This window comes from Leopardus geoffroyi, chromosome X (genome assembly GCF_018350155.1).
Source record: "Leopardus geoffroyi isolate Oge1 chromosome X, O.geoffroyi_Oge1_pat1.0, whole genome shotgun sequence".
Taxonomy (NCBI): domain Eukaryota; kingdom Metazoa; phylum Chordata; class Mammalia; order Carnivora; family Felidae; genus Leopardus; species Leopardus geoffroyi.
In genome coordinates, this window is record NC_059343.1 from 82,155,383 (window position 1) to 82,171,436 (window position 16,054).

Sequence of the window (16,054 nt, forward strand, 5' to 3'; positions counted from 1 at the left end):
AGATCTTGGTCTGAGCCGAAGTCAGATGCTCAACCAACTGAGCCACCCAGGCGCTCCAAGAGAAGCTATTTTAAGTGTGTTGTGAGGATAAAATGAAATAACGTGTGCAAAGCACTTCAAATGTATGCTCAATAATGTTAACCATTATAATTGTTATTAGTATAATCTAATAATTAAACTTAGGTATTGCTAGCTGATAATGACCTAATGTTTTGTGGGGTTTTTTTTTTGTCTGGTAGGTAACATTCCCATTTTCACAGGAGTCCTTGGTGCCTTAAACAGAGAAATAAGGAGGGGTGGTTTTTCCATCATGATGGGGTCAGTGGGAAAGAGATTTGGGGAAACCTTTTGTTATGTCCCTCAAAACAAACTCTGTGGGTTTATTTTCATGGAGGCTGGTACTGTACTTTTGTATCTGCAGCCTGAATGCTTTCTCTAGAGGTAGAAAAAAGATTATTCCAAGTGTTCCTGGTGATCTGGATAAGTCCAACTATAGTCAAAGTGGGTGCCCCATCCAGCTCACTCTCCTTCCTCCTTCCAGACCTAAGACTCTGGTTTTGTTTGGCCTACTGGTGAGCTGGTGCCGGGGTGAATAGTGAGTCAGGTTGCCATGTGTTTGGTGTATGTCTCTTGCCATTGTTCTGCATCCGTGCTAGCCCAAACAATTTCTCAGAGTGTTCCCTCTGGTCTTTCTTCTAGCCAACTCTCCCCTCCAAGTCCTTCCAAGTCAGTTGTAAAGGACTCCTGGGGCGGCATGGTATTGAGAAACCCTGCAAGCTGCCAGGGCTAAGACTGGGGCTGGGACTCAGGGTCTGGCCTGGGCTAGGCTGGGTAGCTAAGAAATGAAATGCTCTGTTGAGGGTGTGTCGATGGAGATGCTGGATGTTCTTCCAAAAGCACCTTCAGAAATCAAAGACCTTTTCTGGGCCTGCACAGAGGCTTGGCTGCTGCTGCTTTGGCCAAACAGGAGGGGTCACTCAACATAGCTCTAAAAGCCTAGCTTGGGGGAGGGGGCAGTTTGTTCCCATTTTGTTTGTTTGTTTTATTTATTTATTTTTTAATGTTTATTTATTTTTGAGAGAGAGAGAGTGCGTGCTAGTGGGGGAGGGACAGAGATAGAGGGAGTCAGAGGATCCGAAGCGGGCTCTGTGCTGACAGCAGACAGCCCAATGCAGGGCTGAGATCATGATGTGAGCCAAAGTCAAATGCTTAACCAACTGAGCCACTCAGGTGCCCCTGTTCGCTTGTTTTAAAGAGGAGATTAGGCCTTGACGCTAAACTTTTACTGAAACCAGCAGCCTAAGTTTTTAAAAATTTTATCTCAAAAGAAAAAACACATACACACTATTTCTTAGCTGAGGGTTTTCAATAATAATGATAATAATTATTATTATGCTCAGTCCCTATAGACAGTTTGTAAGCACTAGACCCAGGTCCTTTGGGCCAGGAAATATGTTCTGTTCTAAATTCCAGTGCCATCAGAGCTTATAAAATTTTTAGATGCAAATTCTTTTTAAAAAAAAAAATTTAAGTATAAGAGACTCTTAAAAAACTGAGAACAAACTGAGGGTTGATGGGGGGTGGGTGATGGGTATTGAAGAGGGCATCTTTTGGGATGAGCACTGGGTGTTGTATGGAAACCAATTTGACAATAATTTTCATATATTAAAAAAATTGTTTTAATGTTCATTCATTTTTGAGAGACCAGAAAGATAGTGTAAGCTGGGGAGTGGCGCAGAGAGAGGGAGGCACAGAATCTGAAGCAAGCTCCAGGCTCTGAGCTGTCAGCACAAAGCCTGACACGGGGCTTGAACTCGTCAACTGCGAGATCATGACCTGAGCCGAAGTCGGATGGTTAACCAACTGAGCCACCCATGTGCCCCAGATGCAAATTCTTGAAGTTATGCAACAACCCCCCCTTCCCCAAACCACTGTTTATCTCATATACACCCTGTTCTCAGAAGTGGAAGGAGGAAAGAAGAATGCTTCTCTTATCCTTTGCCCTCTCCTGGAGCTGCTAGAGCTTTAAGTATGAGTATATTTGTGTAGGAGGATGGACATGGTGACTTTCTGGCTGCTATTCAATCCATCCATCCATCCATCCATCCATTCAATTTACTCATTCAACAAATATTTATTAAGTAACCTAATGTGTGCTGGGCACTCTGTAAAGGGATATAATCCCCTCTATCCATTTAGTGGCTTTTCTGAGTTCTCTCAGGGTGTTTGGAACTTATACTGTCTTCTCCTTAACAGAGGTAATAAAGGAGTAAGGGCTGGTATGGACAGAAGGAGGGAGAGCAACTGGGGTATTTGCTGAGGAGAGGCATGGAGGAAATATATTTTCTCAAATCATTCAAGGTCCCTTTTGTTTCCCTTATTGTGGAGGTTTTTTTCTACATGTAGATCTATCAGGGGTAAGCATAGAACTTATGGGTGACTGGAAGGTTGCCCTAGCCTAAGACTGAGCCTTGAGTACCAGTGACGATTCTAGAGCAGAGTGTTTCAACCTCCAACACAGAAGTTGAATCCTGGACTGGCTACTGAGGGACCCTGCCAGCTGCTGGCTCTGAAGTTGGCTTTGGATCTGGGCTAGATCTGTGGAAGTTGGGGCCCAGGCTCCTAACTCAGCCGCTTGTATTGATCTCCAGGCCTCTTTTGTCTCCTCCTCCCCAGTGGAAGCCTCTCCCCCTCTCCCCCTCTGCCTCAGCCTCTTCCGCTTTCCTCCTCTGCTTCTAATGAATTGAAATCTCCAAGAGCCGCTAAGGCTCTGGTAGTTTTACAAAACTGTCCTTGCTCTTTCTGCATTCTGCCCAGTCAAGGGTATCTTTGCCGGAGGTCGGAATGATGCTGTTAGTCCTGATGTGATTGCATAGCAACACAGAGCGGCTCTGAGAGGGGAGGAGGAGGAGGAGGAGAAAGAGAAGAGGGCAGGAAGGTGGGAGAGACAGAGGGAGAGTGTGCATACAGCAGCTGTCGGCATCCCTGTCTCAGGGACTTCTTTGCTGATTCACAGAGGCAGCCCAGCGCGAGCCTCCCAGCTCCCAGTTGCAGCCTGCTCCTCAGACCCGAAGGAATCAGAAGGTAGGCCACAGAGAAATGATTCCCCAGCCTCGCCCTTTTCAGGCTGGCTGAGAGAAAATGATTGAGGGAAGGGAAGCTCCAGAGGACTCTGTGTGCGTGTGTGTAAGCATGTGTGTGAGTGTGTGTGTGTTTGTGTGTATGTGTGTGTGTGTGCGTGCCTGCCTGCTTCCTGCATGTGCCTTTGGGGGAAAACTTGCTTTTAAAAATGCCCACAATGAAGTAGCTACTGCGGGAGAGAAAAGGTGCCCTGGCACAGAAACACAAGCCAATGTGTGCAAGTAATGAATAAGAGGAAGGTCCACGGTTTGCTTCTTAGAGAGGGAGAAGGGTATTATTTATTTGTTTGTTTGTTCATTTATGTTTGTTCTCAATGACATGCCTTTTGTCCAAGGGTGGATTTCCTGGTGGGAGGGAAGGGAAGGGGTGTGGAGAGCATTGATTGAAAAGGGAGGAGAGAGGAAATGTGGGACCTCAGAGCGGGTTCCCTGAGTAAATGAATGTCTGGTCAGCAGACAGCACACAGGAGTGCTTCCCTGGAGTAAACTGGGCTCTGATTTAGGAGCCTGGTGCTGAAGGCACGTCCTGATATCTGCCCTTACTTCGTGGTTAAATTTATCTTCCCTGTTGGATTTTGTCCTTTGCTTCTTCCCTTGGTTGCCTTTCTAACTCCTGCAATCAGGAGGGTACCTCTCCACTTCTGAGAGCATAGCTTGGTGTGCTTTGAAATGGGGTTTACATCTCTTGGAGTCAAACACCTTGTTCCTTCTGGTCTCCTCACCTTTCCTGGCACGAGGTCCAGTGTCCAAGCCTGGTAAGTGGGCTTGAGACTGTGTGGGTAGTTAAAGTTTGTCCTGCCTTTGGTAGGCAGGTGGAGCTAGGCCTCATGGGTGTTGGGTCCAAGCAGGTAGCTGGGCTGGGCTTGGGTGGAGTGGAATAGAGAAGGAGGGATGGCAGTGGTAGCTGCCTGTTTCCACTGAGAGCATGGTGCATGCTGAATGGAAAAGAACATACTTTCCTCTTATGTTTTCTTTGTGATTGTTCAAAAGAACTAAAGCCTTAAAAAAACACACCTCTATTTCTAGTTCACCTTAGTTCCTGGCTTTTCCAAAGGCTCCCTTGTTTCTAGATTAAAGGCCCTCAGGTAAAACACCTTTTAAAAGGCCCTGTGGGAACCACAAATCTCAGAAGATTTGCTCTGTGGGATTTGGGTGGGGGGATGGTTCCAGAGAACTTTGGAGCCTCAAGGAAACCCTCCAGGAAATGGAAATACTGCAGGTGAAATTGATAAGTATCCTGTCCCTGAGAGAAGACCAAGCCCCTCTTTTGCTGGGTGAGTTAGCCTCTGCCCTGCAGTCCTGCTTCCTGCAAACTCTTGCTGGGGGAAGAAGACATATGGAAAAGGTCCCTCTTCCTATGACAGTTGTTCCCCCAGGCATTCTGCTCTTGCCAAGTATCTCTCAGCTCCGGCCCAGAGCATCCTTCAGTTCCAAAATCACCCAAAGGAGGAGAGCATGGCCAGAAGCAGAAAACTTAACAAAGGCCCAAGAGCCAGATATACAGAGTGTGTCAGTGATGCAGCACTTCTCAATATAGATACCCAGAAGTTTCTGATGTTAAATCTGCCAGAGTGCCAGATAGGATTAGGCTCTCACTAATGAAGCCCAAGAAGATATCCTTCTAAACTTGCCAGGGACACTCACCCAAAAGAAACCCACTGTATGGAAAGCTATACCATCAAACCACATTCCTCCCTTATAAAGGATTCTGAACACACACTGGCAACAGAGATAGCAAGTGAGACAAATCCTTCTAGGACAGCATTTACCAAACTGATGTCTCATAGAACACTGTTCTGAGAGAATGTTAATAGATTGTGTTTTAAAGTAAGGAGCGGTGGTGGTAGTAGTGGGGTGGGGGGGTGCATTCTTCCCCCTGCTCTGTTTTTTTCCAAGCCTCTCATGATTTAGAAGTCTTCCCTATTTATTTTTCTTCCAAGAAAAATAAATGCTTGTTATAATTTGTTGAAAAGCTTAGAGAGTCACAATGTATGGACGCATATTCAAAGCTCTGAGATATAGTGCCATAAATAAATCTCTTTAATTTTGTTTAACCTGGTATATCCCAAACTGATTTGACCAGGGAACAGTTTTCTACATGGAAAACACTTTAGCATCCTACAGACACAGTTTTGGGAACTGCTCTCAAAACAAACAAACAAACAAACAAATAAACAAAAAGCTGGAAGAAATTGTCACATGGAAAAAATGTGTAAGATAATCTAGTCTAACACAGCATTTTTAAATGTGAAAAAAATTGAGAGGTTAATCAAATTGTTCCCCTTTCCATAGCTGATAAGTATCTGAAAGAGTGGGACCCTTATCTCCTGATTATCAGTCCATTGCTCCTTTTCTAGCAGGTTCCCTCCTGTGACACTAGTCCCAGGAAAATCAAACAGCTTTAAGGAATAATCCTGTCATTTGGAGTACAGCATTTGTATCTTATACATTTTTTTAGTATTTTGTTGTATCTGAAAAGTGAATGTTTTTCAGCATGAGATTTGTTGCGTTGTTTCATACAATGTATTGTGAAAATCTTTATACACTCAAAAAGATATAAAGAATAATATAATGAAAATCAGAATACGCATCACCCAACTTAAGAAAAAGCATCACCAGTAGAGTTGAAACCCTTTGTCTATCCTTCTATGATTAAAGCTCCCTCCAGAGTAACCACTCTCCTAGATTTGGTGTTTATGATTCTTATGCATTTATTTATACTTTTGCTACATATGTATGTGTCTTTAAACAGCACACACCACTTCTTTTCATGTTTTAAAATTTTATATCAATGGTACGTATTCTTGTCCAATTTTTAAAAATTCAGTGTTATAGTTACAAATCATCCATGTTGTGACATGTGACTCTAGGTCACTTATTTTTTTCACTATCGTATAACATGCCATTTAATAAATATGCCTTGATTTATTTATCCATTCTGCTGTTTATGGACATTTAGGCTATTTCCAGGTTTTGGCTCACAGGGCTATTATGATCATTCATTTGTAGATATTCTTATGTGACTATTGCTATTGTGTATATATCTAGAAGAGAATCATTCCATCACAGGGTGTGAGAATCTTCACCTTTGGGAGATATCGACAAATTGCTCTGCAAAATGGTTTACTAACTTATACTCCCACCAGCAGTGTATCAAGGTTTCAGATGTATTGCATTAATTGGCCTTAGAATAAAATGCTCCCCATGGGGATGCATCTCTGATTCTTTTCACTGGAAAATAAACTCCATTTCTCGAAATTTCTTGACAGCTAACTTCTCAGGAACACATGTCCTTGTTTCTGTGTGTAAATGAGGGGGTTGGTCTAGATAATCTCTAAGATTCCTTCCAGTTTGACAATCTGAGGCTCCATGATTTATTCATTAAGTGAGAGCATCTGAAGCAAAACCTCAGTTTTTGGCTACATTGCAATAATTATTTTAGGAACAGATAACAAGGTTCAGTACCAATGAAATGTGTGTCTTCTCTCTTAGTGCCATGCTGTCAGGTAGAAAGTCAGTGCTGTGAGAGAGGGGGGCCCATCATTTCATGTTAGTTTGGATTGGACAGAGGAATCTATAGCCCATGGGAAGGGGGTCTTCCCCCTGCTCTGTTTTTTTCCAAGCCTCTCATGATTTAGAAGTCTTCCCTATTTATTTTTCTTCCAAGAATAATAAATGCTTGTTATAAAATACATACATTTATATGTACATGTATGTTTATATATATATATATATATATATATATATATATATAGTTGTGTGTGTACATATATATACATACACAAAGTATATAAATCAAAGGGAGACTCTCCCTCACACAACTCTCCAGAGTAATGTTACTGAACAGTTTTGTGTATCCTTGCAGGCTTTCTTTCTATGCATATACACATGTAGATTTTTTACAAAAGCTTTTTGCATAATTGTTGTTCTATTAGACATATTATTCCTAACTTATTTTCTTTTATCTAAAATATATATCTTCAATGTCTGTTCAAATCAGTGTATATAGATCCACCTATTTATTTTTAACAGCTGTATAATATTTCATTTTGTGAGTTGCTCCAATAATAGGTAAGATTTGAGTACTTACTAGGTATCAGAAACTATGAATTAACTCCTTGTAACAAGGCTACAAGGTAGGCCTCTTTGTTATCCCTATTCTACAGGTGCAGGAATTGAAGCACAATAAGGTCAGGGAGCTTATCCAAACCTGTGCTGATAAATAGTGGAGCCAGGATGCAAACCTGAGTGTCCTGGCTCAGAGCCCACACCATTACCTGTCATGCTGTGCCACCTCTCTGACACAGTCCACTTAACCAGTCCCCTGTTAATAGACATTTGAGTCAATTACAGAGTTTTGCTATTGCAAACAATGCTGCAGCAGCTACCCTCATCCATTTCTGCAAGTATTTCTCTAGGATAGGTTCTTCGACTTCTCTAGTTTTATAGGCAGAAAGAACTTATTGATTCATTAAAAAAAAATTTACTGAGTTCTAAGGCACTGGAGAAGCTCAGAAGCTAGGACAGTTGACCAGAATTTTACTTCTCAGATGTCCTAGGAAAGTCATGTAAATATTCCGTAGGGTTTGCCAGCTGGGTGGTACCCCAGACCTCAGACTCACTGCCTTCTCTAAGCTGCTTGTATCTTTGCCTGAGTAAGGCATGACTGAGTCAGTTCTTGGACTCCCATCTGGTGGCCCATAGCCAAAAAAATCTCTGCTTGCTAAGGTTAGTGACTACAATGCCTCAGGGCCTGTGTTCTAGAATACAGAGGCAGAATAGTGTAACAGCAACGAATTTGTATTCTTGGACACACCTGCCTGGATACAAATCCCAGCTTCTCACCGCATATTCACAATATCACTCTGAAGCACTTACTTACTGCCTCTGTTCCTCTGTGTTCTTAGCTGCACAATGGAAACAATAGAAACCACTTAATAGGGTTATTGTGAAGATTAAAGAACTTGGTGTATGTAGACTGATTAGTTAATTATGTAAAACATGGAATACAATAAGTTTTAACTGTTATTATTTATTTGGGCTATGGAAAAACTGTGACACTAATGATTACATAAAACAGTTGAAGAAGTCCATGACATTTTGTTGAGGAGTGGGGAAGGGAGGGAGGAAGTAGCTGTTAAATAGCTAATATATTGACATGGTACAAAAGGATATTCAGTAAAAACTACATCTCTTGTTGGTGGGCTTTTTTTTTTTTTAATTTTTTTTCAACGTTTATTTATTTTTGGGACAGAGAGAGACAGAGCATGAACAGGGGAGGGGCAGAGAGAGAGGGAGACACAGAATCGGAAACAGGCTCCAGGCTCTGAGCCATCAGCCCAGAGCCTGACGCGGGGCTCGAACTCACGGACCGCGAGATCGTGACCTGGCTGAAGTCGGACGCTTAACCGACTGCGCCACCCAGGTGCCCCAGTCTTGTTGGTGGGCTTTTGTGAGTGTGGGTAATTATTCTATTTTTCAACCCAAGCAGTGAATATATGGGAATTTACTTTATAATAATTCTATATATTTTATACATATGCTTTATGTATTTTCTGCAGGTATGTTTTTAAAACTGAGAGAAAATCCCACAGGAACGGAGGGAATTCTCCCACCCCTGTCTAGTAGCCATCTGTCTCCCTTCTCCAAAAGCAATCAATATTAACAGATTCTTTTGTATACTTTTATTGCATATAATTTTTTGCATATATAAGCACATATTTTTCTTTTGGTTTTACACAAATGTAAACTAATTACCTTATTTTTTTCTACTTTTCTTTTTACTTAAAATTATGTCCCAAGAGATTATTCCATTTTGGCACATAAAGAGTTCTTAATTATGTTTTTAACAGCTGTATAGAATTCCATTATATGGATATGCCATTATTTATTTAACTAGTCCCCTAGTAATGGACATTTAGGTTGTTTGCATTTTTTTTTTTTTTTGGCTATTTCAAGGCTTGCTTCAAATGCTAACATTCTGTATACATCATTTTACACAAAATACAAATAAATATGTGTATCCAAAGCATTTTTCTTCATGCCTCCTGGGATTTGTACCTACAAAGTTGAGAACCTGTATGCTTACCTAATTGGAGTTTAATTCCATAAATCAAGTCAGGAAACATTCACTGAGTGAATGCTCTGTACCCGGCACTGTCTTAAAAAATATGTGGGATATAAATAAATATCAGGCATGGATCTTTTCTTCCATGAGCCAATAATTTTACTTTCATGTTGGAATCCTTGTATTTCCCATATGTTTTTAAAGCTTTTATCTCTGCCCAAGAGAAATAATTTCTCCCATCTTAATCTTCCTGAAAGGGTGTATGTGTGGTTTTGAAAACCAAGAAGGGCATTCCTAGTAGCAAAAAGCCACAATTTGGTATCTAGCAGGATCCCTAGGGGAGAGCACAAGAGTCAGTTCCACCCCCAAAGCATCCTTCACACTACTCCATGTGTACAAATCACCTTAGCTCAAAACCATCTCTTCCATAAATACGTCCTAAATCCCTCCAACTTAAGGCGAACACTTCTTCCTCTGTGACCTCTCAAGACATGATTTCTGTGTCCCACATAAGGTATGAATCATTTTTTCCCTTAAGTTATACTTTTTAAAAATGTGTCTTATTTCCTACACTTGACCATCTGGGGACTAAGATTCGTCTCCAATTTCTCACAGCCTCTGCAAATTAAAAAGAAAAATAGGAAGAGAATCAGTATGTACAGGTGGTAATGTGGGACATCATGAAGACAAATAGGCAGAAATAAGAATCTTTGTGCAGAACAAAGAGCACTGGTCAGGAGTCAGGTGCCCTGGTTCACTTGTGGCTCAGCATCTTAATCTCTCAAATAGGATCATAATCCTTCCTCGGCCATCCTTACCAGGTTGCATTAAGGATCAAGAAAGACAATAGCAGGCTACAAAAGCATGTTATACAAGTACAGGGGGTGCTAGCATTTTCTTTTTTTTTTTTTTAAGGGAATGCTAGCATTTTGATGTGTGACAACTTTTTTTATTTTAAAAAATTTATTTATTTTGAGAGAGAGAGAGAGAGACGGAGAGCACAAGCAGGGGAGAGGGCAGAGAGAATCCCAAGCAGGCTCCATACCACCAGTGCAAAGCCTGATGATGCAGTACTCGAACCCAAAAACCGTGAGATTATGACCTGAGCTGAAACCAAGAATCAGATGCTCAACTGACTGAGCCACCCAGGCACCCCAATGTTTGACAACTCTTAAACATTAATGTTTTACAGGTTAGCAAACCAAGATCTAGAGAGGCGAAATGACTTGAGGTCACAAGTGGCAAAGTCTGGAAACAGCAGAGGATAGTCAAGGTAGGACTAGAAGGAGTTTATTCCTTCTCTGCCTATACTGGGATTAGACTATCTGAATTCTCTGACTCCTGTGTTTGTTTTATTTTTGTTTTGTGAAGCATCAACCTGATATCAGGTCAGAAGAGGAATAAGAAGGAAGGAAGTTAATCTGCAGAGAGGTGAACCTCAAAAGAGATGAAGATAGTTCATGAAAGAAGAAATAGAACTGGCCACTAAAAGTATAGGAAAAAAGTTAAGCATCTTTAGTAATTAATGAAATATGGAGTACTCCTTAAGATGTCATCTTCTCTTAAAAAATTGGCAAAGATGTTTTAAAAATAAGAATACTCACTGTTGGCAAGTATGCTGGGAAACTGGCACTCTCATCCATTGCTGGTATTAGTATAAAGTGATCTATTTTTTTCTAGGGCAATTTAGAAGTATGCATCACAAACCTGAAATTGGTTAATACCCTTTGGTCCAGGAAGTTTTCCTTCTAGGAAAATATCCTAAGGAAAGAATCACAAATAAGCACAAGGCTGTTCATTGCAGTGTGACTTATGTCTAATTATTAAAATTATGGTATATCCATTCAATTGAATAGGATACAATGATTTCAGCTAACATTTATTGAGCAGTGTACTATTGCCAGGGACTCTACTAAGTTATTTAAATACATTATTAATTTTAATAATTAGAATAACTATGATGGCAATATCATTGTCATCTCCATCTTGCAGATGGGAATACCGAAGCTCAGAGAGAGGTTAACTCATCCCAGGCCACACTGCTATTAAGTTGAATAGTGTGGATCTGAATTTAGGTCTGTATGATGCCAAAGCCCATGGCCTCAACCATAGTGCTCTATCACCTTTGCAGTCATTAGAAATCATGTTTTAGAGGAATAGCGACATTCTAAAATGATCATGATATAAGGGCATCTGGGTGGCTCAGTCTGTTAAGCATCCAACTTTGGCTCAGGTCATGAACTCACCATTCATGGGTTCAAGACCCGCATCGGGCTCTGTGCTGAGAGCTTGGAGCCTGGACCCTGCTTCAGATTCTGTGTCTCCCTCTCTCTGCCCCTCCCCCGCTTACACTCTGTCTGTCTGTCTCTCTCTCTCTCAAGAATAAATAAACATTGGGGCGCCTGGGTGGCTCAGTCAGTTGAGCTTCCGACTTCGGCTCAGGTCATGATCTCACGGTCTGTGAGTTCGAGCCCCCTGTCGGGCTATGTGCTGACAGCTCAGAGCCTGGAGCCTGCTACAGATTCTGTGTCTCCCTCTCTCTCTGACCCTCCCCTGTTCATGTTCTGTCTCTCTCTGTATCAAAAATAAATAAACATTAAAAAAAGAACAAAAAAACATAAAAAATTTTTAAATGATCATGATATAAATGATAAATGAAAAAAGCACAATTCAAAATGTTATATATCATATGATGGCAATTGGATATGTATGGATATATTTTTTCATAGAAAAACTACTATGAGGCTTCATACCTATTAGTTATTTCTGGGTGGTAGTGTTATAGGTTATTTTAATTTTCATCCTTATGATGTTTTTTGTATTTTCCAGTTTTTCTGTAAAGAATATGCATTATTTGTGTAATCAGCAAAAATAAAAATGTTGATATAAAAAGAGGTCTGAAAGCAAGCATTTTGTAGCCTTCATGCTTGTGACACATCTATAGTAATTATTTTTTATCTGTTGTTTTATCTGTTTTCTGTCGGTGTCAGATGAGAGGGGAGCCATATTTTCAACCATTCTTTGGAGAATCTCTTTGGGGATGAGGAGCTATATAGCTGTGTAATCTCTAGAGACTTTGACTACAATTAAGTGTCCTTTTGACCTTAAATTCTTGCATCTTTGTGATCTGTAACAGTCCCCAATCTTGGACTATGGGCTCCTGAGGAGGAAGGAAGGGCACTCAATGCAAGAGTCCACAGATCTTTAAATGTATAAGTTCTTTTTCTTACTCTGTAAGTGCTAAAAGTATAGCTACTATTGTAGGTATGAGTGGGTGAAGTGAGATTCTTTTTTTAATCTTTCTTAAGAAGGGGCCCTTAAACCTAAAATGTTGGGAACCACTGAAATAGAGACTAAAAATGGTGGCTATTTAATCATCAACCTCAGGAATCAAAGATGCTTATGTCCTGCCCTTTTGATCAGGGTTTTCATGTCTTTGCCCAACACTAAAAGATAGGACTTTTAGCATTTCCAAGCATTGTCTTTGTTACCCATTCTCATCACACTTGTGTACATTCCTTGTGTACATCTAACTTTTTCACTCATATCTTCCTGTTCTCAGCTTAGCTCCTGACATCTAAAGCTGAATATGTCTGAAGCATGGCTTATTATGGAACACTGCCTTCATCCCCCACCCTACCAAATTTGCTCCTCCTCCAGTCTTCCCTCTCTTGCTGTTGGTAACGTTATCCACCTAGCTCCCAAATTAGAAACTTTTCACTCCTTCACTTCCTTCACCCTTCACATCCAATTGATCACCGAACCCAATGTATTTTACCTCTTCAGTGTATCTCTTAATCCATGCTCTCTGCTCCATCTTCCCTGAAACTGCTTGCCTATTATAACAGCTCTTTAATGGATTCTTCCCCTAGGAGAATCACTCCAAAAGGCAGCCAGAGGGCTCTTTCTAAAATGCAAATCTGGTCCAGTCACTCCCCTGCTTAAAATCTTCTGTTCCTCCCTATTATCTACAAGATAAAGCCTAGAATTCTCTGCTTGTCATTCAAGGCATGACCCAATCTGACCACAGCCTCATTTTTCAGACTCGTCTACTGCTCCCCACAAGGCACCTACCTTGTACTCTGGTCACACCATACATTTCATTTTGTGCTTTTTGGAATTATTATTATTATTTTTTATCTCTCCTGCCTAATGACGATCTGGTTTCTCTCTCATGGCTCAACCCAAGTGTATTTCCTCTAGAGAGACTTTTCCTGACCTGACCAGGTAGAACTCACCTCACCTATCCCTTCACTCCATCCCATAAATACTTCTACCATTAATGCAAGTAACACTTTATGACTTGATTTTTTTCTAGGTCTGTTCTTTCTGTGTGTGAACTCCTCAGGGATAGGCACCATGTCTTTTTTATCTCCGAGCCTCCTAAACTCTAGCCAAATGGAACTTACTGTTCTCTGAACATGCTATGCTTTTTTGTGATATCCACCTTTACAGAGGTACATTCCTCCACTGGGGAGACCCTTCTCTCTTACTCCCCTTCTCTGCATACACAAACATCTACTTGTCCTTTGAGAGTCATCTCAAATGCAATTTCTCTGAAATCTTTGCACATTCTTAGAGTTATTTGTCCCCAAGTCTGTGCTCACCAAGCCTTCTGGTCAAATCTCGATTATAACACTTGCCACATAAGCATTTTATGAGCTTATATGACTGCCTCCTCCCACCCTGCAACCTCCCCGACTCTCTTCCCCAGGCTCTGAGATCTCAGATAGCAAATCATCTTAGTGTCTCTAGCATAAAGCATAATAGATGAACAATAAATACTTCTTTGGTCAATAATTAAATAAAGCCTCTTATGGTACATGGTGGCCTGGGAAAAACTATTGGGTAGACCAGTAAGCTTTAATACTTATTTACATAACTGGTCAAGTTACCCTTGGGTAAGTGTTGGGTTCATAAGCCTTTTCTAGGTCTTGACTCTAAATCTGTCCTTGTTACTTTTCCAGGTGCTTATGGTCAACAGTTGGTGCACTGCCCATTCTCTCCCCCCATGAGCCTTGGTTCTGATGCAACCTATGGTCATGCAGGGATGCCCTTACACCCTCCCTCGATGTCATGAATGGCGGGCAGCTGACCAGTTCCATAACAGCAGCAGCCTCCGTAGCACCTGCCTCCAGCCTCAGGTAAGAGGCTGATAGCAAAAGAAAGTCCTGTGGAGAAAGGGTAGACACAGGATCTGTGTGTGTTCTTGTGGGTGTCCATGCTTTGTAAGGCTACGGGACACTCTCTATATACATGAATCTGTTTGGAGGGCATGGGACCTCCTTCTGACTCATCCCTTATCAGTCATGAAGCTTTTTTAAAAATAAAGTTTATTTATTTTGAGAAAGAGAGAGAGACACCACGTGGGGGCAGGAGAGGGGCAGAGAGAGAGGGAATGAGAGAGAATCCCAAGCAGACTCCTCAGTGTCAGTGCTGAGCTCAATGTGAAGCTTGAACCCACAAAGTTTGAGATCATGACCTGAGCCAAAATCAAGAGTCAGATGCTCAATCAAGTGAGTCACTGAGGAGCTCCCTTGAAGCCTTTTATAGGGGGCATGGGGCAAAGAAATGTGTTGGTCTGGGTAAGTGAAAGGGCCAAGAATGGCTGAGGGAGACTAGTTTCATGTTAACCTCCCAAGGGAAGTCCCAGAAGAGTGTAACCCTTCAGGGTATCACCTAGAACAAGGCATGATCTTCCTTTGCTTTAACTTCTTTATGGCATACTTCATGTTCTGCACCTGAAGAATATTCTCTCTCCTTCCATGGGCTCTTCCTCTCAAGCCTTTAGTCTTACAGCTCCTGGCAGAATCCCTGTAGCTTCATAGCTGTCTCTCCTTTCTCTCTCCTCCCCTAGGAGTGGAATGGTGGTACTGTGTGTTCCTGCCTATATATGTTGGTAGATGGGCAGAGGATGTATGAGAGGTAGTAATCCCAAGAGGATAGCCCCTTTCACTGACAATGAGGGAGGTCCATGGGAAAGTTGAATGGACAAGGGGGAAGCATAAACATATTTTGGCTTGTCCTACAATGCTTTGAGGTCCAGAGGCCATAAGGGTGTGAAAAAGTACTATGTCTCCTAGTATCTCACAGATGGGCTGTGGTGCTGAGTCACTGCTGGGGGTGCAGACAGCAGCTAAATATACAGGGAGGAGGGAAGGAGGGAGAACGGCAGCAGGGATGGAAAATGTGGGTGCTGGGGAGTCCATTTTGAAGAGAATAATGAGGAAAAGTCCAGAGAGGCATAACATCCAGGTCTTCCTGAGCTGTCTTCCCACATCTAACCAGAGAGAAATTGCTGCCTCTAACATATTCTCAGGCAAGTGCCAACTTAGAGTTCCCCAGTGTACCTACCCCTTTCCCAGACTGGGACTGCCATAGGGTCAAGGGATTGAGAAGTCTGGGCCCTTCCAAAAGGCTTGCCCTGCACATTTGTCCACCCCCTCCAAATTTCACCACCTAGACAGAGGGACCTAGGGCTTCATTTTGTGATTGAGAATGGTGAGAGCCACCCCTCTCCTGTGCCACTGTCCACTTTCTTCTCTCCCTTCCCTATGGCCCTGACTTTGTCTTAAAGTTTCAAGAGATAAGGAGAGAGCCCTCTGGGGAGTGGAGTGAGAAACAAACATCTTGGCTACAAAAGCCAGAAGTAGAAGGCCATTGGTAGCAAAAAATGTTGTTATTCATTATTTGCCTATTGTGTACCTGGCTGTGCTAGGGGTACTCGTGAGTATAAGGGCGGACTTGGAGGGGAGAACAGGGTGAGGGAGTATAGTAAGGGGGCCAAGTGAGGATTTAGGAAACTAAGAAGAAGTCTGAAGAGAATGAAACCTAATATGGGTGGAGC

At 41.8% G+C, this 16,054-nt stretch overlaps 1 protein-coding gene across 5 annotated transcripts in view; it reads left to right on the forward strand.

Annotated features, from left to right (window-relative positions):
* Window positions 1-16,054, forward strand: part of DRP2 (dystrophin related protein 2) — a 101,301-nt gene that overhangs the window by 56,560 nt on the left and 28,687 nt on the right. For 2 of the 5 annotated variants that reach the window (XM_045471565.1, XM_045471567.1), the window contains exons 1-2: window positions 2,696-3,084; window positions 14,175-14,351. In XM_045471565.1, coding sequence (XP_045327521.1) covers window positions 14,235-14,351 — 117 coding nt within the window. In that variant the 5' untranslated portion in view covers window positions 2,696-3,084; window positions 14,175-14,234. Of the gene's footprint in view, window positions 1-2,695; window positions 3,085-14,174; window positions 14,352-16,054 lie in introns of those variants that run through there. The other 3 variants (XM_045471566.1, XM_045471568.1, XM_045471571.1) reach the window with 3 other exon arrangements.